Genomic DNA, 24,274 nt, shown 5'->3' on the forward strand with positions numbered 1-24,274 from the left:
GTAGGGCAGTATGAAATAAAAGGAAAAAATGAAGACATTAATTTAAAACAAAAGATGCTAGGCGCATTCCAAAGTCCAGAAAAAATTAAAAATATACACAACTTTCATCCTTTTTTTTAAATTTTGTTTTCTGTTAAAAGAGTATCAAATTAACTATATGGATTCCTTTTTTAATTTATTCATTTTTTATCATAAGTGATAATAAACTGTTGAGGGTGGCTGGTTCATTATGCAGTGGGTACATAGTAGAACTAACCAATTAAAGCTTGGTTTAAGCAACTTGGATTGCTGCGTAATTCAGTGCTAAGTGACAATTGTTTCCTACTGTTTTAGCATTGAGTCGGTCTGCTGAACCCACTTGCAGGGTTAGGAAGCACTTTACAAATTTTAAGTACTGTGTGTCCTGGAGTATTTGTCTTAGTTGGATCGTAGTTTTACTTCTTTTATAATTCCACTAATTATTTAAAAAAAAAAAAAATAGTTTAGGTGGAGATTCCTTGCAACAGAAAATAGTATTCAGCCTTTTACTTGTATGGATTTATTGGGCTGGTATTCAGAGACAGCATTGGCTAGCAAAACATAACCAGTTTTAGAAATACAATATCAGGGCTTTAACAATGATTTATTAATCCTGGCACTATTACAGGGAATTAATGAATTTTCTGTAATGATTGTTTAATATGGATTGCTATGTCAATTCTGTGCATTGTTGCTATTGCAAAACTTCTAACCTACTTGCATTTATGAAAAACTCTTCAGATTTTTCTTATCAAAACATTATTTTTACAAAATATTATCTTGTTCTGTGTGTTTGGGGGGAGGGGGGAGGAGAAGTAATTCTGATGTTTTCCTTAGTTACCTGCTGTATAGCACACCTGAGAAGGAAGCTAGCTGTGCGGTATTTGTACACAAAACTGGGGGTTGATATTGCCAGTGACAAATAACAAAAGTGTGTTGGAGGAGGCTTTCCAGGACCTTTGATAACTGTGACATGAGACACGTTTGTTAAACAGCTGAAAGATACGGATGGAAATACATACCTCACCTTCTTATTGCAGAAGTTGATTCTGAAGTGCAATAATTAATAAATGTGATAATAAGTGTTCAATATACTGATTATCTACTGATTATCTACAGAGGAATTATAAAAGCTGCTTTTTAAAGGTTAGTTGCTTATCAGTATATCAACAAATGAAGTTCAAAGGTGGGGGAGAAACAAAGTACAAAGAATAATTTAAAGTACTTGTATACTGTGTTATGAATTAGATATAACCATAACTCATAAGATTTTCCTTGAGGTGTTTGGAAAGTTTGTAGTGTGCCATTATTAGAGATTTTGCCTTGATTTACCTGAGACGTCAGCTCTTCATGTAAAGTAGAAGAGGGTGAAAACTTGGGAAATTTTTTGACTGTTCTAATTCAATTCACACTGTGAGATTTCCTATGCTGGAATTCTGTTTTATTTAAGCCTTAGTTAATTCAGTATCTAATGTCTTGACAAAAAAAAAAAAAAATCAATTTAACAGCTTGTTTATTGATTTATAGTATCCAGTTGCAAGACTAAAGGAAAATGGATGAGGAGGCAATCCACTCCTTCACGCAGCATAGGCCTAAGACTGTCTGGACCTGAGATGTTTCCTCTCTGTTAGCACATCTCGTTTTGATGTGGAAGGGAGGTGGGCAGAGGGGAATGGGAGACTGGCATCCCAGTCATAATTCTGCGTGGTATTGCATCCCATCTGTTTTTGTCCATATGAGACATGAGCTCTTCAGAGATGCCCCATTCAGGTCCAAAGCGCAGGAAACACAGAGAAGGTGGGAGAAGCCCTGGCACTCGGGGAGAGAAGGTAGAGAGTCTGAAGTATATTAATCCTGATTTTTAAAATGCTTTTCTGATTGTTGTGAAGACTATAAACACATTTTGTGACATTTTTATGTTCACAGTGAGTGCCTCAGTTGTGTATCTCTTGTTTGCAAGTAATAAAATGCAAAATATCTTAGATTTTTGCCTTGGTGTGGGGCACAAGTATCTGAAATTTCTGTATCTGTATTTGGAGTTGCTGACAACATTGTTAGATCAAATCAAGAGCAGGGAAATATTTTTTTCAGCTGTGGTAGGAGAATCCAACACACCTGAGTCTTAAGATGGAATGTTTTTGGAGTATAGGGATTAAGGGAGCCAGGTGGGGCGGGGGGAAGAGGAGTGTTTAAGGAGAAAGCGAAGAGACAGCAGGTGAGTGGAGTCTGCTGGAGACACCAGTGAGCTCATGGACATGTCCAGAAATACCCTGAGCAGTTCTTGTTCTGTGATGGACAAAGACTCTGGTAACTCCTCAGAGTCCTGAGGGAGTTGGCTCATGTAGTTGCCAAGCCACTCTCCATGATATTTGAAAAGTCACGGCAGTCAGGGGAAGTCCCTGCTGACTGGAAGAAGGGGAATGTTGTGCCCATTTTTAAAAAGGGAAGAAAGGAGGACCCTGGGAACTACCAACCTGTCAGCCTCACCTCTGTGCCTGGGAAGATCATGGAACAGATCCTCCTAGAAGCTATGGCAAGGCACATGGAGGACAGGGTGGTGATTTGAGACAGCCAGCATGGATTCACTAAGGGCAAGTCCTGCCTGACCAACTTAGTGGCCTTCTATGATGGACTGACTACATCAGTGGATAAGGGAAGAGCTACGCATGTCATCTGTCTGGACTTCTGTAAGGCCTTTGACACAGTCCCTCACAACACCCTTCTCTCTAAATTGGAGAGAGATGGATTTGACGGGTGCACTGTTTGGTGGATAAAGAATTGGCTGGATGGTCTCATCCAGAGGGTGGTGGTCAACAGCGTAATGTCCAGATGGAGATCAGTGAGAAGTGGTGTCCCTCAGGGGTCCATGCTGGGACCGGTGCTGTTTAATATCTTCATCAATGACACAGACAGTGGGATTGAGTGCACTCTCAGCAAATCTGCAGATGACACCAAGCTGAGTGATGCAGTTGACACATCTGAGAGACAGGATGTCATCCAGAGGGACCTGGACAAGCTTGAGAAGTGGGCCTATGTGAACCTCATGAGGTTCAACAAGGCCAAGTGCAAGGTCCTGCACCTGGGACAGGGCAACCCCCAATATCAATACAGGCTGGGGGATGAAGGGATTGAGAGCAGCCCCGTGGAGAAAGACTTGGGGGTGCTGGTGGACGAAAAGCTGGACATGAGCCGACAATGTGTGCTTGCAGCGCAAAAAGCCAACCGTATGCTGGGCTGCACCAAAAGAAGCGTGGCCAGCAGGTCGAGGGAGGTGATTCTGCCCCTCCAGTCCGCTCTGGTGAGACCCCGCCTTAGGAGTACGGTGTCCAGCTCTGGAGCCCTCAGCACAGGAAAGACGTGGACATGTTGGAGTGGGTCCAGAGGAGGGCCACAAAAATGATCAGAGGGATGGAACACCTCTCCCATGAGGAACAGCTGAGAGTTGGGGTTGTTCAGCCTGGAGAAGAGAAGGCTGCAGGGAGACCTTGCTGTGGCCTTTCAGTACTTAAAGGGGGCTGTCGTGGTTTAGCCCCAGCCAGCAACTCAGCACCACGCAGCCGCTCACTCACTCCCCCTACCCCGATGGGATGGGGGAGAGATTTGGAGGAGTAAGAGTGAGAAACACTCCTGGGTTGAGATAAGAACAGTTTAATAATTGAAATAAAGTAAAATAGTAATGATAATAATAACAATATAATAATAATAGTAATAACAATATACAAAGCAAGTGATGCACAATGCAATTCCTCACCACCCGCCAAACGATACCCAGACAGTTCCCGAGCAGCGATCCCTGCTCCCTGGCCAACCCCCCCACAGTTTCTATACTGAGCATGACGTCATATGGTATGGAATAGCCCTTTGGTCAGTTTGGATCAACTCTTCTGGCTGTGCCCCCTCCCAGTTTCTTGTGCACCTGGCAGAGCATGGGAAGCTGAAAAGTCCTTGACTAGCATAAGCAGTACTTAGCAACAACTAAAAACATCAGTGTGTTATCAGCATTCTTCTCCTACTAAATCCAAACCACAGCACTATGGCTGCTACTAGGAAGAAAATTAACTCTATCCCAGCTGAAACCAGGACAGGGGCCTATAGGAAAGATGGGGACAGACTTTTTAGCAGGACCTGTTGCAATAGGACAAGGGGTAATGGTTTTAAACTAAAAGGGTGTAGATTTAGACCAGATATAAGGAAGAAATTTTTTACAGTGAGGGTGGTGAAGCACTGGAACAGGTTGCCCAGAGAGGTAGTGGAAGCCCCATCCCTAGAAACCTTCAAGGTCAGGTTGGACAGGGCTCTGAGCACCCTGATCCAGTTAAAGCTGTCCCTGCTCACTGCATGGGGGTTGGGCTAGATGACCTCTGAAGGTCCCTTCCAACCCAAAGCATTCTATGATTCTCAAATGGTTTTCTGAATGAAGACTTTTTTGGTTTTATCCATATGACTTATAAATGCTTGCCTTGCTCTAATTACTTACTGCTTAAATTTTCCTGTAGAGCTAATTTATGAACAAATTTGTCTGGTTCTTATGGGGTACTGGTGTCAACAAATGTGCTATGCATTCAGGCTCAGCCTAAGTCTGAAAAGACACAGGGCTCATTCTTACACCTAAATTCATGCCTGGACAAGAGTATCTCAGAAGGATGATGGAAAAGCGAACAACTAGGAATCCCCTTTCGTATAAACCCACAGAAGTAACACTTAAATTTCTAATGCATTTTTGTCTTTTAAACACTGTTATGTTGATAATGCCAGAAGATAGTATTTTGGAAGGGAAAAAATCTGATATAGAGTGACAAAAGGAGAAGATTAGCTGAACCCATCTGCTTTTATTTTAGTTGTGTTGATACTTGTTCAGATATTTGAGTTATTTGGTTTTGAAAACACTAAAGAAAAACAAGCAAAACTGCCAGTGCAATCCCAGTGGTGTGTTTTCCTGACCAGGAGCTGCAGGAGCATTTTAAATGGGCAAGAGGATTAGGTTTCAGAGAGGTGCCTTTACATCTGGCCTCTGACTCTTAATTCAAGTTGTCCTTGGGGAAGCTTCAGTGACTTTCAGTGAGACACTAGTCTTTAAGAAAAAATGGTATGATTGTTTTTTGCAGTCAAGCATGACTTCTTTTTTTGTGTTGTTTCTCTAAGGAGATGGCGTAACCCCCTTTCCCTCTGCATTGGCATTCTTTTCTGCTTTTATTTTTCTCTGCAGTTGATAATATGACATGATTGTCATATTTTAATTCAGACAAATGTGTGTATACATAGTCTTCATTTTGGGTGACGAGCAAAGTAAATTAGTAATGATGTTTGCAGATAAGGTTTACTGCCCTTCACTTTAGCCTGTTGTGTTTACCTTTAATCTTTTGCATCTTTTGATTGCAAAATGCGATCCAAATTGCATTTTGAGCTGTGAAGCAAGAATCTACAAAGGCAAGATAGCTCACCGTATAAGTTTATGACATTACACTTGTTAGAATTTTGTACTTGCTTTGAGATTTAAATGTGGGGTTTGATTTTTGCTTTTTTTCCCTCCTCTGATAGTTTAAAGTAGAGACAGTATAGATAATATGGCTTACTATCTACACACAAATGTAAATAAATGCATGTATTTGGAAGTAGTAGTACAGAAACCTGAAAAGAATTTGGGGGGGGCATAGGTCCCCCTATGTTGTTTGTTGTGTAGCACTATGACAAAAGCCAGGGTCATAGCTAGGAGGAAAGATGTGATGTTGTGGGCATGACCAATATTGATATACTGCATGCACATCTGCTGTCCGTGCTTTCAACACACTGATGAAGATTTGTGAGGAATGGAGAAAAGTGCCACAAAAAGAGTCATGGCTTAAGATGTAGTCTTACATACAGTAGGTGACTTAAAAGATCTCAATCATTTAAGTCTATCAGAGAGAAGGTGGGAGGTGAATGTACAGTATGTATATAGGGGAAAAATAATACCAGGTACAGAAGGCCTCTCTCCTCTAGAGGAGGAAAAACATAAGAACTGGCTGCATGCTGAGGTCAGGCTCATTCAAATTAGAAGTAAGGCACACTTATTTATCTTTAACAGTGAGGCCATTAATCATTGGAACAAATTACTGAGAAAAGTGGTGGGAACAGGCAATTGCCATAAATTATAACTCCCTGAGGTATTACCACTGGATTCAGTTATTGGTTTCACCAAAGAGGCATATTATGGAATCCAAATACATTATCTGAAGGAAATTGAACTCAAGCAGTAGCACAAGCCACATAATGCTAGGATATTATCAGCTGTGCAGTACCAAAGCATAGTCATAATTGTAATTATAGCTACAGCTCTGTCATTTGTTTTTATTTCATAGCAGTATCATTAAAATGATTTCTCATCCTCTTGTCTTTTTTCAAGGAATGTGAATGAAATTAAAGGTTTTGGATTTTCATATGCAAATGGAGATGAGGGTAACACAAATTTTACAACTTCACTTACCTTTGCAAGGAGTCAGTATCATTTTATTATTAATATAATCTGGTGTCTTTTGGCTTTATTACGTGTCCTTCTCAAATGCCAGATGCTGATTGTTATAATCAGGCTTTTAAACTACTGTGTAAACAGCAGGCTGCATAAAACTCTGTTTCCAACCAGTTCTGTTAAAGACAAAGATGTTTCATTTGTGGGCTATTTAATTTAATTTAATTTCTTACAAGTCTATGGAAAACTTCCTTTTCCAGTATTTTATATTTAGGTAAATTTGAATTGATGTAAGATCTATTAATCACAATAAAAATAATTAAAACCAACTTGGAGTATTTTGGATCCTGTCTAAGACAGATAGCAGTTTTCCTAGCATGCCACTCAGTCATGGCCTGATCAAGATAGCTAGGTGAGAATGAGAGTTCAGAGCCAGCAACAACAAAGAAACCAACCAAACATTTTGAATAAATTTCCTTGAGGATTTTCGTGTCTAGAAAAAACATCTGAATTTAAATGGAGAGTAGCTTAAAAAAACCCCACCAAACTCCTCAGCAAATGAAAGAAACTTCATTTTGCACACCCTGCTTTAATTAGGCAGTAGTATTTGTGTCCAAAAGAAGACAAGCAGTTTGTTGTCCCTTTGAGATGAATGCCTACTGGATGTGTTTCTTGAGGGACACATTCCTCAGGAGCCAAACTGCAAGTAGAGCATGGATTACATTCTTTGCTTAGAAACTTCTATAGCTGTGGTGACTTTTTCTCTGAAACCATTCAGGAGTTATGCTTGAAATACAACTTGTGCTCTCTCTTTTCAGAGTATATGCCCCCTTTTCTGCAGACTATGTGTCACTTAGATAAGCCAGTCCTGCAGCCCTGGCAGAAAAATCTGATAATAGACCTCATTATTAAATAAACTAGTTCACCCTCTCAGTAAATGGCTTGATTTAAATGCTTAGCTGTGAACATCATATATTCTATCAGCCTCTTCAAACGCTGTATAAAGCCTTCACTCAAAACCAGTTAATGCAGATTACTCATTTTGTTGTAATGCTGAAAACAGCACTGCGCTACCATGGTACTATAGCAGTTAGAATAGACACTGAAAGCATAAATTTCATTAATCATACTGGTGATTACAATGACAGTGCAGATGAGAAAAGTGTAAGGATATTAGCCAGTTTCTTACAAGACTCCGATATGCATAATTTTGTCTAGATTGTCAAAACATTGTACCGTGCCCAGTACATTCGGATTTAAACTTTGGCCTTTCCCATCTTTCTTTTAATTGCATTAAGAAGCAAAGGCAATGTACTTAAGATACATCACTGCACACTTGTGATGATTGAGTTCTGTTCTTGGGTTCTTATTATAATGTCCGGTAGAAGTAAAATCCAACCCAATCCTTCTAAGCAAAACAAAACACCCAGCAACAAATTTCTAGTAGATAGGTATAGTAACCTAAGGGTTATTAAACAGGACAACCGTGACCCATTTTGTTTAGACATCTGCCCCTTGCCAAACATCTCTAAATAATGGTGGAAAATATGCAGAGTAGAGTACAGTAGATTGATCAGTTCTGTTCTCTAGCATCAGGTGGTTTGCAAAGAGGAAAGATGAATTCTTCTGTTCAACTTTTTTTTGCACATTTAACCTAAAACGTTAAAACCAGTTAAAAACAGTTAAAAAATAATATTTTTTTAAAGGAAGCAATGCTTCTTATATTCTGCAAACTGCGAACTTGTATGTCAAACAAGGTGAAGCAAGGTGAATTTTAAGTGGTTTGCAGTCTTGCCATCTAACAGACATCAGTGCCAGATGCTGTGAATCAATATTCAAAAAAATCTGAGGTTTTATAGGGAATTGTGGAATTCTTTGCTTTTCTGTCTTGTCCCAAACACCAAATAGTTAGAAATCAGCTCAAGCCTTGAAGTTGCGTTTATATCTCCTATATATCTTCCAGGCCTGTATCTTCAGGCCTGCTGTCCTGAGAGGATGGAGCATCTCCCTCCATTGAGATATTCAGAAATAGCCTGGACAAGTTCCTGAGCAATCTGATATAACTGCTTTGAGCAGGAGGTTGGGTTATATGACCTCCAGAGGTCCCTTCCAAGCTGAATTGTTCTATGATGCCGTGATTCAATCTGTCTTCCAGATAATCAAGTCAAAAGCAACAAGTGAAGGGCTGCTGGGAAAGGCAAACATGTGCCTGGTTTTTTGGTGGTAGTTTTTCACCTGTTAGCACATGTCCTCGTTACAGCTCAAATTAATAATAATAATATAATTTTGCCTAAATATTAAAGTAGCAGGTAAACTTGGGAAGGCAAGAGCTACTGTAACTTTAAGGTTCAAATCAAGGAGAAAGGGGGAAGATCATCATTATGGAGAACACGGCTAGTGGGAGATTAAGGCTGGTATCACTAGCTGGTATGAATATGAATGGAATGACCACAAAAGGGAATACAAAAGCTGTCAAAAATCAGGTGTATTTGGAATGTAAGTAAAAAAAATAATTTCATTACCAGGCGTAACAGTCTTCAAATCAACTCTGAGGAATTTTATATTTCTAGACATTTTACAGCATAATCTTATTCCTTCAGATTACCGTAGTTGTTGATAAATGTTGAGCTAGTGGGTTGATTGTGGTGACAAGAGGGGATGGTAGTAGATTGCATGTGTGCTCATTATGCCAGTCTCCAAAAGGTTAAGTTAGATGCGATGTAAATAAAAAAAAATATATAGAAGAGAGAAGCTAGCTCTAAAATTGCCTAACAGACACTCAGGAGAATTTTAAAGCCTTTCAGTAATAAGTTGGGAGGAAGGAATTGTTGTTCTTTTTATTCTTAAGCATTTATTACACTCAGCAATAAATCTGGTTTAAGTGACATGATGCTGGTGTCCAGCAATTAGCCTGCACTTCCAAATTAATACTGCTTTCGCCTGTGTGGCCTTGACTTGACTAATTGGCTGCCTTTCTTTTCTGTATTCTGTTGTGATTGTATGATGACCGTGATTCAGCATGTACCACATAGGCATAAAAAAAAAAATTTAATGCTCCACTTACTCAGCAGGCATGATTGACACACTCTTGGGTGACTGTTACGGTGGTGCTGGTCAGAGTAGCATGCCAGCAGTTGCTTTGCAGTAACGGTGAAGCCAAGACAACTGTGCTAGTACAATATCTTTTTGAAAGTCAAAACGTGGTAAAATTGTTGAATATGATTGACAGCTTGAACTAGACAGATCTCTAGACGGGTATCTAGAATAAGAAAACACATAGTAGAGAGGGGTGACTTCTGCAAGTGAAGAATTAATCCTTTACATTTGCATGTGAATGAAAACTAGTTTTGTTGGGTTTGCACCATCTGTTCTGTATAAAGCAAGATCAATTGCTCATTAATTAATCACGTTTTAGAAAAAACACCTCATTTTAAAAGGAGAATAAGTTACTATCAACAGCATCGAAAATTATTTTTCTTTTGCTGCTTCCAGTAAGCTGCTGGGTTTGCCACCTTTTTCTGTTATCACTCATCCAGCTTTACTGTCAACTGAAAATCTCTGGGATAATTTTTCAGGAGCATTTTCGTGTCTTGGGATCATGGAATAAACTAGAAGTGTTCAGAGGAAGTTTGCAAAGAGAAAATTATTTCTAAAATAAATTACCTTGTTTTACCGTAGGGTGAGTTATTTTATGTTTTCCAAGTTTCTGCTTAGACAGGAAACAATAGCTTTGAGAAACACTAGCTGGCTGAAAGTAAAGCAGCAGGGCAATTTCTTTAGAGTATTTTATGCATCTAAATGTTAAATAGAAGTATATTATTTAGAATTCATGGCATATTTTAGAAAGCGCCTCCCCAGCTTGCCAGTGCCTCCATTTGCGAGCAAGGCTTTTTTGTTGTTTTTGAATTCTTTGTCTCAAGGACTCTGTTTTCACGGTAGAGAAGAGGTGCTCGTGAGCTCACTTCTACAGAGCCCTGCTCCTTTTGAGCAAAGGCAGCTCCAGGAACAAAGGGTTTGCAGGATTAGGTCCCAGTTCCCAAAATGGCCTTGCAAAGCTTCATAGCCAAATGGTGGTAGGAAAGAGAATTGATATCGTGTGAATTCTGCCCAGATAGAGCAAGTCGACACAAAAAGCAAGTATTCTTTATCATCCTTTACCTTTCTGAAAACAAACATTTTAAAGAACTTTTCAGAAAAAAAAAGCTCCTCTCTGCAAATTAACAACTTTGGACTGTACTTTCTAACGAAAATGTCATGACTGTTCCATTAGCAAATCGTAAACACTGCTTTGCCTGTTTAGTCAAGAATACATTTTTTTCTCATAGTTACATCAAGGGACAGTTGATTTGAAATTGGGTTGCTTAAAATGGACAGAAAGGGTTTTTTTGTATAAAATATCTGTAAAGAAATACCAGCTTAAGGTGTCCTGGAGGCATAGGGGAAAAGTATTCTTTATATTGGGGCAAGTATTACATTTTGATAGTTGCTTGGCATTGGTCATTGGCCAATAGATTGAGAAGTTTTTTTAGTCATATTTAGTCAGGTTTTCACAGGTGACTGAGTGACTTAAGTAACAAAATTTCTTTGAAATTCAAAGGTGGTAAAAATTCGTGGTAATCAGGTATCTAACTTAAAAAAGAATTTGCCTGTTGGCACCTTACCAGCATTTTTAGAGTTCTAAGTACCTTTTAAAATGGTTTCTGATTTTCTTCAAGACTTTAACGTCAGAGGAATTCTTCTTTGCTAACCTGTGTTATTTTTGTCTGCATTTATGAAGAAAACAAACTTGCTTATATTTTCAACTTACATTCTTAACTTTGTATGAACCAGTGAAGCCAATTTACTAAATAAATTTCTACGTACTTAAGGAAAACTGTTCTGTATAATAGAAGCTACAGGTTGGTCATTTGGAGGAAAAAAAAAAAAAAAAAAAGATAAACACCAGAATTGTTTTACTGGCAGGACAAGAGACATACAGCAGATTCCTTAAATGATACAGTGTCATTTCTGGTTTTAAGCCACTTAATGAACTTCTGTTTCCACCAAGGTTTATCATATATGTTATGTGACAGATATATATATCAATCACTATACGAGATACACATAGTATGTATGATACATAATGATACATATTGATTTCATGAAAGGGGCAGAGCCAGAGCAAGGTGCAACATAGAGTTATTACTCAGTTTTACCATACAAACACAGCATTGGAAGGGCAAGTTTGTGGGCTGTGACCCACACTGAAACTCCAGGCTTTGCTGGTTGGGTTGGAGTGGGGTTGGAGGGTAGGTGGTTTCAACCAGGGGCTACAGGAACCAGATGGGGCGAAATGGGAACGGGGGCAAATTGGATTGAGAACGTTTCGGTAGGTGTGCAGCCAGAGAGGATGCATTTTCACGGGTGTTTTATCCGCATGTGGGGAAATGCACGTACGTGCACAACTATCAGTGTGTGTACGTATGCACATGCCTATGTAAAAGTTTTAAGTGGGCATCGTAATTACTGCTTGCAGTTTTCAGTTCTTAGTCATCAGAGGTGAACGTGGCCCTAACTGTATTCACGGTCTGCGTCTCTCTTCTGTGCTTACTAGTTATTTATTACAGACTGTGTTCCACATTTGTTCACTTTATTTCATATGGTGATATTTATGCTTCCTGACTTGGAGGACTGAAATTTTTATATACAGGAGAAAGAAAATGAAGCCTTAGCGATATCCATAGAAAACTCTGGTTTTGCTTATTCACACTACTCCAACTTAGGCATTTTGCATAATACTCATAACATGCTAAGCTCCCAAATATATTGCTTGTAAACAAAACCATAAGAAGATGTTTATGAATGTGTATTGGAGAGAAATGAAAAATGTATCATCTAAGCAAACTGATGATTTGTATTCAAATAAATGTTTGTAAAAGCTTTCTTCATAGTGTTGAATGGTTAGGTTCGCTGTTAAGGTGGGTAAAAAGTGTGTGTGTGTGTGTGTAAAACCATATTATATATTCTTTATAATATAATTGTTATTGTTTTACATGATGAATCTTCCATTCTGATTTAATATATCTATGCCACCAGTATTTAAGTCAAAGGTATTCCCCCCCCCCCCCTCCATTACTATGAATTTTGTAATTTATTTTACACAATTAATCTTCACCATTGCAGTTCTGGACAGGTTTCCTAGGAATTTTGTAATGTCAGGCTTTCCCTGTGTTTACTCTTGCAGTCTGATGCTTGTTGACATGCTGATTCATGGTTTGCAGTATCAGATAGGTTTTGTTCATCTGGAGGAATGAGCTTAAAGAGATCGTGCCAGCTTTTCCTCTCTCCTCCTAGACTATATATCTGCTTTTAATTTAAACTCAGAGGAAAAAAAAAAAAGAAAAAAAAAGTGGATTTATGCAGCTAAGCTAAACTGGAGGAATCAATGGAATTTATTATCAAGGGATGTCTAATCTCTAAAGCAAATACAAGACTTCACAGCTATTGATTACATGCTAAGGATGCACAAACTGTTAATCATGGATGGAGGCAATAGAATAAACATACTATCAAGAGGGAATGGGCAAATAATTGTCAGTAGTGCAGTTATATTTCATCTCTTCACTATACGTCTGAAGCAAGGACAGCTGTATTTTGCATCCAAAAGGATATGTCCTAAAATATATTGAATATCCCCTCACTGCTACTGAAACTAGTGTAGTACAGCTGATTATCTATATAATAATTCAGATGTTTTCTTCAGCTCCCTGAGGTATGTGGTCAATAAGAAATTTGTAAGCTGGCTTAATAAGTCAGTCACTAGATGAAGTGAAAAGAGAAAAAGCTCATAGATTTTCATGCAATCGTATTATAACCTTTGTTTGCAACAAAATAAATCTGCACTGCTAGTACAGTATAAATGCCATTGTTGCATTTATTCTAGGTTCATATTTCACACGATGAATAGATGGACATACTAATATACACAAAACGGGTTCTTTCTGTGTTTGCATCCATATTTTCTTTGTATGCCATATGTGTTACACATCTGAGAAAGGAGATGCCCAGTAATCCCTTTGATTTTTATTGTGGGCATACATACATGTTAATTTGTCATTTTCTGTCTGAGCTGATATTACATGAAATTGTATGACTTTTCAACTTCATTTGAATCCTTTTTTTTTTTGATGTTCACTATTTCTTAATGCTTCTAAGTTTAAAAAGATTGAAGGCCTGAATTTTCAAATTTGGTTGCCTAGTCAAGCCTCTGAACTGCTGACATGGAACAAGATTTGAAAAGAAGAAAAAAAAAAAAAATAATTAGTACCTCAGTTAGACTTTCCAGCCTGTATTTACATACATGGAAGGTATCCTGTATTTTGTATGTTCTAAGTATGAGGGATTGCAGATACTCCAACACTGGAATATCTGGAAAAGTAACAAATTTCATTAACTTATGAAAAGTCTATATTGATCCAATTAGTAATATGATGTTGTATGGGTTTGGCTTGGAATACACATAAGTAGGTAAGAAAGAGTCCCTGACTGAAGATAAGCAGTTCATGAACTATCATTAAGTAGTTGTTAAAGGATTGAGGCCAGTGCTGTTAATTGATTTTTGCCTTTAACTCTAAGCTGGCCTTTAGCTCTACTTAGAAATGATCAAAAATCTGCCAGAGTTACAGGCAAGAAACTTGAATAGGATTGGCAAGAAGCTTGAATAGGATTTACAAGAATTATTCTGTCATAAAAGACAGACTGGATCAAGGAAATCAGACTGCGATGCATGGCATTCTTGGGATGTCTGAACAAATTGGGTCTTCCTGTATTGTCATCAGATTGTTAAATAATGGAGTTATTGGGAGTTAGTCTGAAGTATATTCTTTTGGATTTGTAGATTAGTAATCCTTGAAACACAGGGGTTTCATTATGGATATTCTAGGGCAGCTCACTTTACCTAGGGATTTTTATTAGCTTTGTTCGTAATTATAGGATGCTCCTTTGACAGGCAGCGGATCACCTACAGAAATGCAGAAGCAATCACAGTCAGTGGGCTTTGCTGCTCAGAGTTTGGCTGTCTGTTGAAATATATAACTCTAGTCCAGTCCTTTTCAATGAGTGATCCACTTTTATATACAGCAATCTTAACCGAGTTTATTATGTGAGGGAATGTAGTATCTATATAACACCTTTCTATGTGATTCATCGCTCACTAGTAACAAAAGTAATAATTGAGAGTAATGCAGCTGAAATGAGCAGGTGAGGAACCTTTGTTTATTGTTTTCTTACTGCACATTTGACAGCTATTCTGGTTTGGGTTGTACTTCCTCCAGTGGTTTTCACTCATACCGTTCTTCCATGCTCTTATCAGGGGTCTTTTTAAAAGAATTCTTTACAGCAGCAGGACTGTAGCGTATTTCTTTTGAGTTTTGGGAACATTTTGTTTTTGTAGGACCTTGCATGAACCAATGAAGCAGCACGAGCCAGAGTGACATCTTAGAATAATCCTCTTTTATTTCCCACATGCCAAGGAGAGACCTATCCTGGAAAGGTCAGAAGAAGCCACAGGACAGAGAGGCTCATGTTTTCATAAAGAAAAGTCTGGGGAATTCCAGTGGCTGTTCAGACGGAGAATATTAGAACAAAAACGAGGACCTTTTTTTTTCTGTGCCATTTTTGTTTTAAAATGTAAGGGCAAGATAATTAAAGGAGCTTCTGTCAGAAACACTGTGTTTTGAATTACAGGGTTGCTATCTTAAGCCAAATGTACTCTACTCCTTTAATAAATGTTATACATTTGCTTTTCTATGTCAAGGTTTTTATTTAATATAAGCCCCACATCACTCCATAGTTCCTTCAAACCTTATGCAGATTTATGCGTTATCTCGCCCTCCAGGTCCAGTTAGTTTTTGCCTCCTGTGCCACCAATGAAGGTGACCTGGGTCACTCTTAAACTTGATATGAATTTCAGTCAGTGTGGTTAAAGCAGAAATTTGAAGTCAGTTCCTCAGTGTAATGCCATACCAGAAAGAGTTCAAGGGGGGGAGATCTGAAAGCCAACCCCAATTAAAGAATTGTATACACAGACAGTACATGGTGGTGTTCAAGAAGCACCGTCTTTATCCAAAATATTTGTGCTTTAAAATTTGTCTGATTGTTTTCCATTTCATGCGAACAAATGTGTGTTCTGTCTGCTGGTCAGATCTAATTCTGCCTCCCTTGTCAGGTAAATGGAAATTAAACTGTGTCTTGCAGTCAACATTTAGGATTTCTGAGGAAAGGCAGGAAAAGCAAAGGACTTGTCATGCTTTCCTAGCCTCATTTTATGGGATTTTTGTCACAACTTCAGGACATCTGTTTTTCTCTGATTGACAGCAGGCTAATATGTATTATCATTAAAAAAAGGTTCTGAGGAAATGCATGCTCTCACCTTGCTTCTTCTGCAACTGTGAAGGCTTTTGTTTTCACTGCCATCTCTGTGAAGATAATCTCTACAAAGAGGCTCTGATATTGACCTGTCGTATCATGTGTTGCTTATCAAGCACTAAAGAAATTGAATTTCATTTTATCTGTTATCTGGAGCGTCTTATTAAATCATCCTGCAGTTGAGAGGTGGTGTGGGGTCAACAGGTTCAGTCTCTTTTGCCATCTATCCCTGGATTATTAACCTTTGGAGAATTACTAAAGCTGTTTTTTTATTTTATCCCATAAAGTTGGGTTAAATCTTTCTTGATCCATAAATTGTTGCGAGTGAGTGCCACGTGCATGTAATTCTTTTACTTAATGCAGTTTCTGGATAAGGAATGAGGACTTGGTAATCTGTGTAAGTGCAGAGGTCTCTTATTATTCTGTTTTTTCTGTTCTTTTGATATTCTCCCAGCACCTCTGGTTTCAATTGGTTCAGTGAGAGTAACAACAGTCAGGTCAGGTGGTGCATCTGAGTCAGCTTGGTAGTATTCGTTTGCCAAGAGATAAAGGGAGTGTGATGAGGAGGAAGATAATGGAGTTGGGTATTGCCAGGCATTGAGAGAAGGGGGCAGAGGGAGAAGCTGGCCGTAAGCAGAGGTGGGAATGGGGTGGAGGTCGTGGCAGCGGCCCGTGGGCAGGAAGGGTCTGGCAGAAGGGAGCCTGCCCTCAGCAGAGGCACTCGGGAGGATATAAAGGTCAACCCTGCCACCACCACCACCAAACTGTCCATATGCCTTTTTGCCATATTGCTGTTGGAAGACGTGCCTCTGCCAGTCAGGATGTTCACATTTAAGAGCTTGGAACAGTCAGAGGATATTGAATTTCCTGCAACAGCAGAAGCCCTAAGCACTTTCTGCTATCACCACAAGGATCTGCCTCCAGTGTTACATATATTTTCTGCTGGAGAAAAAAGCTTGAAAAAATAAATTATGAATACCCCTTCCCCAAAAGTTTAATTTTAAATACAAGCTTTAATGCGAAAAAAAATGCTGTTTCACTCAATCCAAGTTCTCAATCAAGAAATCTTACAAAATTAATAAGCCGAACTATTGTTTTTCAAATACCTTGTCCTTATGTTCAGATAATTCACTTAGTGTCTGTGCACTGTTATGCTTTTTCAAGCTTGTTCTAAGAAAATCTGCAAAAAAATCTTTTAAAAAAGAACTGGAGTTGGAGAGTGGAGTTAGGATTTTGGTGGAAGCACTGGCAAATAAAGTGTAAATGAGGTCTCTGAATTGCTGCTGCTAGCTGATGCTGTCTGGTAGCCAGAGCACCAGTGACCTGGGTACCATTCAGTTTTCTTATGGCCCTGGCAGTAAATCATCTTGTAGCTTTGAACAAGCTATTAACCTTTTGGTGTCTCTTTCTCCTCACAGAAAAGGATTAACGCCACTTACCTGTCTCACAGGGGTAACAGGTGGATTAATGTTTGGAAAATACTAAGTGCTTTCTGCTATTATTATTGAAACTCCAGCTGATAGGTTAAGAAATGAACAGAGATTTTGGGAGTGTCTTATTTCTTCCCTCTTCGGCATAGGGTGCCAATTTATCATGAGTAATTCAACAAAGAAGCGAGAAATCGTGGGTTTGAATGTCCATGTATTTTGGATAAAAGTTCTGGATGTGACTGGAAGAGGAAAGGTGAGAAAACAACAACTGGGAAGACAAGATGTGAATTGATTTACTGGGATTAGTAGTACTGAAAAAGTATCTAGAGATGAGAAGAGAATACATAAATCAAAATTAAATCCCAGTAGGATTAAGAAAATGTTTCAGTAAAATGCAAACCCTAAAGTGTGATGGGAAAGGGAGAAACAGCAGATGAGCACTTCTTTTTGCCCCCGTTGAGATCAAAGTTATTTTTAATGAGATGCTGAGATTTTTGGGAAGCCTACTCAAAAATTCAATACTGTTTTATCTGAGAAAAATAATTATTCGAAGATTGCTTTCTACTGAGGTGTTACAGATGGAGGCTTTGTGGTGTGGTAGTTTAAAACAATTGGTCTTTACCTCTAGAGATCCCTGAGACGAATGTTGCCCAGAAGCAAGAGTAAAATTGTGTTTTTAAAGCATCATTTTAGGAGCAGTGGGACAGTTGGCAGAGTTTACCAAAGCTGTTGAGAGACTCTGCAGACTTTAATTACCATCTCAATATTGCAGAAGTTGTTTAATTTCTGCCAAAGAAGGGAGTAGTTGTGAGAAAGCGAGATCACACACTGTCTTTCATTCTTTCCTTTTTGACAGGTGAATAAAGGATGCTTTTCAGTATCTCCTCTGATACTGTGACACATTTGTAAAATTTGCATAGAATTGTAAAATAATTTTCCTTTAAGATTAACAAAGCTTTTATTTTTTTCTTCTCTTTTGAAAGTACTGTACAGCATAGTGTGAATGCAGTTTAAGTCTTGTCATGAAAGAAGCAAGATGAAAATGGAGTGCATTTTCTGTTACTGATGAGTCAACTTCAAACATTAATAGTTTCAACCTTCGTGTCCAGATAACTTGTATTATGTTGTGTTTATTTTAGAGGTTCCAATAAATTTTAAATTCAGGTTTGGATTCCGTCTCTGGTGTGGGTGGTTGAAGGCACAACCTGGATTAGTAGAATGAAGAGAGTTAGTAAAATGAGAAGAATCAATCCATTTCAGAAGGAAAACTAAGCTTATAATACAAAACTTCCTTGGTGAAGAGTATGTTTACTCTTTTAGGCCGCAAACTCTGATTTAGAGTATGTATAACTAAGTTGTTTACTGTCATTCATATGAGAAAAAAGGCTGAATTTTTCTTTTTTCCTCTTCTAGAGGTTCTCTTCCTCTGTGACACCTGTGTTCCATTTTTTTTCTAAGTGCTTGCAGTAACCAAGGAATTACTGATTCTTTGAAGATTCTTACAAGCTCCTTCAGTAGATCTACTGTGTTGCTACTTTTTTTTTTTTTAATGACTGCCTCATACCTGTCTGTACTTGCTAAAGCACCAGCCATTGTTTACTCTATAAAACCCCTTTTTTTCCTCCTTCTCTTCAAGTCTCTTATCTCTCAAGGACCTTTTCAATGCTGTCTTTCAGCTTCAGATCTCTATTGTCACAGTATACAATATGTTCAGAAAGCTACTGCCCAGGAAGTCTATTCATTTGTATTTTTCACCATGTATATGATAAATCGGTACTTAAGAGCAAAGGGAACATGCTTGTTCAAAATCCAGTAAGGGAAGGATACATCATGGAAACAAATAGGCACAACTTTTAATCCTTAACACTTATCATATTACTAGGAATACCTTTGTGTTATATTTAGAACTCGGTTGTTTTGGTGTTTGAAACTAAATGTTTGCAGTTTGTCTGGCAAACTGCATGCTGAATAGATTACACTGATTCACATTTCCTTATTTCCATATACCATCTGTGCTTTTGGCTGGTTGTTAGCCTGGTTGGGACTCTTGTTTCATAAATGCAAGTTACAAAGAACTGTTATGCCCAGAAAGAGAAATTCTATATTTCACTTCCTTGAATAATCTCAATTGTTTTGACCTTACACCAGCAAGGACACGAGGCTGAAGCTGTACCTACAGCTGGCTTTATTTTCTCTGGTTAAGAAGGATGTATTAGCAGGGTATAAAGATCCCCTTGGTATATTTCCAGTGAAACTCTAGTGTATATATAGTCATGGTCATGATTTTCATTGTGTAATCATTTTAATTAAGTTCAACGATAAAAGTTAGTCTTGCATGAGGAATGAATGCTCTAGAGAGACAATGAAAGATTGATGACAGCTTGGGGAGCATCATGTACTCTGCTGGTGGAAATGCATGTGTGGAGAGCAGCTGAGCTTGGGTAGCAGGTCAGAGATTAGCAGCTGAGAGCAATGTCCAGGCAAAGCCTGGGGATCCAAAAGAAGCGGGATACAATGGGAATATCCAAAAGCATTTTTGGTAATATTTCTGAGGGGTTTTGCTTGGATTAATAGCTTCGTTACTAAAATAATAAACATTAATTAATATCTGCATCATTTTTATAACTGCTAGCTTAGTAAGGTAATTAGTATAATTAGTATACAGCATTGCTTGGTGGCATGATAAATCACAGTGTAGTGAATGTTGACTCTTTACCATTATGATGTATTATCTAATTTACGCAGGTAAAAAAAAAAAAAAAAGTAAGGCAGAAATCAAGAAGGGAAGCCAGCGGTGACAGCTGGGTGGCCTTTTGGTCACTCTTGTTGCATCTGCTGCCTGTATTCTCAATTGCTTTGAATCGTTGCACTGTTAATTAACAATTCTTTTTCTCACTGTTGCGAAGTCTTAATCACTGATTGAAACCTGCAAAGAGAGGCCGGAGAAGAATGAAGTAAAAAAACAGAGACTGGCAGTTTTTTCCTCTTCAGGGTATTTGTACAGAGGATGATACTTCTTGCAGTCATAAGTCTGTGTTTGCTGGGTATCTCCTTTGCTTTCACATTCCTGGAGATCATCTCCCAGTTACAGTTCAGTGCAAGGATGAACGTTAACAATGTTTTTCTTCATTATGTTCTGTTTTCTAGAACCTATGAGAACACCGAAAACATTGAAGATTGCTGAGATCCAGGCCAGACACATTGCTGTGGATTGGGAATCTCTGGGTTACAACATCACTCGTTGCCACACTTTCAATGTCACTATATGCTACCACTACTTCTGCGGACACAACGAGAGCAAGGCGGACTGCTTGGACATGGATCCCAAAGCACCACAGCACGTTGTGGATCACCTGCCTCCCTACACAAATGTCAGCCTCAAAATGATCTTAACCAACCCAGAAGGGAGGAAGGAGAGCGAGGAGACCATTATCCAGACAGACGAAGATGGTATGCGTAAATGCTGTTACAGAAATTACATCCAAGCCCAGTCTAGACAGGTGGAAGATGACTTTGTGTGTTGCAATATGTGTCCCGAAGGATGGAAGTTCTCTTCTATTAATGTATTAATTAGCCCTAAAACAGTAGCATTAAAAGTATTATAGCTGTCACCCTGCATATATAGCCCAAACTGTCTATGTAGTGCAAGTCAAACTCAGCCTCTCTCTCGCAAGAAAAAGGAAGGTGGCTTCCCAGTCATTCCGAAAATGTGCTAACACCACTGACAAGAAACACGTGGTGGTGTTACTGTGAAGACTTCTTCACAGTATTAGGTGTAGTATTTGAAAAATAATTTGATTTTGTATTTAAATATAGAGTTCAGTGCTTAAAGACTCTATTCAAGATTTAAAACCTCTTCAGCAAATATATTTGAGCAATAATTTATGTTACAAGTTAGAGTATATAGTATCTGTTAACTGTTCGAAAGCCACCCATCAGATTAAAGTATTATTTTGACAACTTGGGATTTGGACTCGATGATCCTTATGGGTCCCTTCCAACTCAAGATACTCTATGATTCCTCTTTAAAATGCTCTTGATGAAGTTTCTTTGCAAGACAGTTGAACTTACCTTAGTTGAGAAGAAATAAAGAATAGATGTAGATGTTAATGGTGACATTCAGTGTTCAGGCTATGGATCTTGGTATGAAAGAGGTTAAAATAAAACCAGAGATTTTTCCCTAAGAATATTTAAAATGTGGTAGTAAAGAGCAATTTTACTTTCCTTTTCTTATATTTAGATTTCATTAAAATATTTCACAAAATGAAAATAGATACTGCCGTCAGTAACAAAAAAAAAGAATACTTGGACTGATGGAAGAGTGTAGATACATAAGAAGATAAAATTGAAAAAGGTAGTGTGTTTGCTTGTAAAATGGAGGAGAGAGTATAGCATTATATATGGATAGCAATCAAGGTTCGAATCCAGTAGCACTTTTTTGCCATATATTTTCAATTTTACAAGAAGTAGAGGAGGAATATGTTTACTGTTGCAATAAAGAAGCAAGAACAGCTTATTAAATAGGTAGAATATGAGGAGCTGTAGAGAACTATAGAGACATAGATGCATCACATGAAGATTTATTGACAAGTACAGAATTAGAATATTTCATGCAGTTCAAATTTTAGCATCACTTTTTTAAAAAGTTAAATATAATCCATGATTAATTATTTCTGCATCTGTGTTTACATTATAGATATTTGTGGTTGCTATGTTCCTTGAGGTTAAAAAACCCCCAGTACTAATATTGTTATGTCCATGGAAAATTGATTTCTTTTTCTTTTTAACTGAGTTTTCAAGAAAGGTTATGGTTTCTGATAGCATTTATCTAGTTAGATATGTGGAGATGGTGGCTGGTCACTATAGCGATGCCTATCAAGAGCAGAGTCAAGTGCATATATTTTGTCTTCTGGTTTTGCTGTGGATTATTCTTGGAAAATGATGCACACAAGGCAGGTTTTGGTCTCAAGCCAGCACGCCAGTGTGCTATCAGTGAACTTGTTTAGACTCACCTTTGGTGTCAGAAATAGTGTAGAAGCAGCCTCACCCAGAGAACAAAAGTTGCTAAGGTAAACTATTTCAAGCAGATGTTGTTTTCAAGGAGGGATTAATACATTTTAGAATGTACCTATATTTAGACGCACTGGTGGTAATAATGCTTGTGACCTGAAAATTGCCTCTTGTGAGGTCTACTCAGTGATAGTATTGGAAATGAAGTGCAGACTTTTAATCGTGCATTACTGATTGACTTGAAAATCTATGTCCATTTTGTCATGTATTTCAAAAAACAGAGCATGTGAGCACTGTGCAATACGGAGGGCTTTCAGCCATCTCGGAGGATCAAAGGTGTATTCACACTTGCGTCTCCTTGAGCTCTCATAGTGATAGTAAACTGAGTTCTGTAGTTGACTGCCTATGTGTATGCTGCTAGTTTAGTACCATGTCCAAGAGATCAAGTATCTATCTGAAATGGTTTTAAAACACAGTTTGCAGCCTAAAGCAGGACTCAGACTAAGATGATGAGCACTACAGGAAGATACATGAGTCTGTGCCCCACATATTTCACAGAAGTAGGTCAGAAGTAGCCTCATTGTCATGATGATTTTTGCAGGTTTTGTAGAATGAGCATGTTGTTAATTACATAGTGGGGGCATTATCAGTGATTCATTTATGAGAAGGAAAACAGAGGGATCACAGTATTTTCCTACATTTTTGCAAATAACATTAATTAGAAATAGCCACTGATTACACGATTATCTGAAACTGTGCGCTTACGCTGTGTACTTTTCATAAATAGAAACTTTGAAAACTCCAGATGACAACAACAGATAATTAACTTTTTGTTAGCTTTTCTGAAGTGCGGTACTCTTTCCAATGCCATTCTTTCTTACAAGGATCTGCTAATCAAGTAAAAACTTTGTAGGCTGTTGGAGTTAAAGATTTCTACCCCACATTTTCTTGTCTCTCTTTGTCTTCACCGTTTTACCCTCATCTTCTGTTGCTTTGTCCATCTTCCCCACACTTCCAGCTCTCTGTCCCTTTCTTTTCTTTTTTTTTTGTGTTTTGTTTTCATCTTTCCCTTCATCTCTCTTCTTCTGTCATTTCACCTCCTCCCTTCTGCTAGGAACTTTACACATATTTGAACTTCTGAGATTCCCTAAATGTAGAGGATCTCGGACTGTTACGGGGCTCTGGTGTGAGACAGTGAGGATCTCTGGCTGTCTTTCACAAAGGTTCATATTTATATAAGGCTGCGTAGCTGGACCAAACCTCCCAGAGTGGTGAGTGATAACCAAGCAGTGTATGGTACCAGGAGCAGAATCAACTGAGGAAATAGTTAGCAGAAGAACAGGGTAAGATTCAGAAGCGGTGCTTCAGACATTTGGAGCTGTGACTGACAGATGAAGATTGTAATAGCTTGTAATTCAGTATCTGCAAGAAAGCAAAGCCAGAAATATCAGTCTGAAAATAGCCTCTTTTCTGTCCAGAGCTAGATCTGAATACTTGGTGGTTTTAAGTATTTCTTTTTAACTTGGATAGATGGAATTAATCTTTAAAGTATATTAATAGTAATTGCAAAGACCTGTATTCCACATAAAAATTAAGCCCTTGAGCAATACCTTAAACAAGTAGTGCAAAAAGATGAAAACAAGGAAATTGGTGCATGTTTTGTGGGTGAAACACCATCTTTCACTTTTGGGAGAGACCACACCATCACTAAGATTTGGGAGAGAGCTCTTCTGAGTACCCAGGAACTTGGCATTATGTGTGCCATGACAGGGACTCACTGCTTCACCTGGCTTGTATAGGAGATGGGCAGTGTTTGAAGGATATGATAAAGGAAAAAGAGGAAGGCTTGCACAATCTGGGGATGCATACATGCTGGGCGGAGATGATGTTTGGCATTTCAAACAAAGTACAAGAACCAGCATTGAATTTGTCACTTAGCATGAGTCAGCAGTGTGCACGCGTTCTC

The 24,274-nt window shown here is 38.4% G+C and overlaps 1 protein-coding gene across 1 annotated transcript in view; it reads left to right on the forward strand.

Moving 5' to 3' along the window:
• Positions 1 to 24,274, forward strand: part of PTPRK (protein tyrosine phosphatase receptor type K) — a 421,483-nt gene that overhangs the window by 304,484 nt on the left and 92,725 nt on the right. The window contains exon 8 of the mRNA XM_075707712.1: positions 20,446 to 20,748. Within this exon, the coding sequence (XP_075563827.1) occupies positions 20,446 to 20,748 (303 nt within the window). The remainder of the gene's footprint in view (positions 1 to 20,445; positions 20,749 to 24,274) is intronic.

Source organism: Pelecanus crispus, chromosome 3 (assembly GCF_030463565.1).
Source record: "Pelecanus crispus isolate bPelCri1 chromosome 3, bPelCri1.pri, whole genome shotgun sequence".
NCBI lineage: Eukaryota > Metazoa > Chordata > Aves > Pelecaniformes > Pelecanidae > Pelecanus > Pelecanus crispus.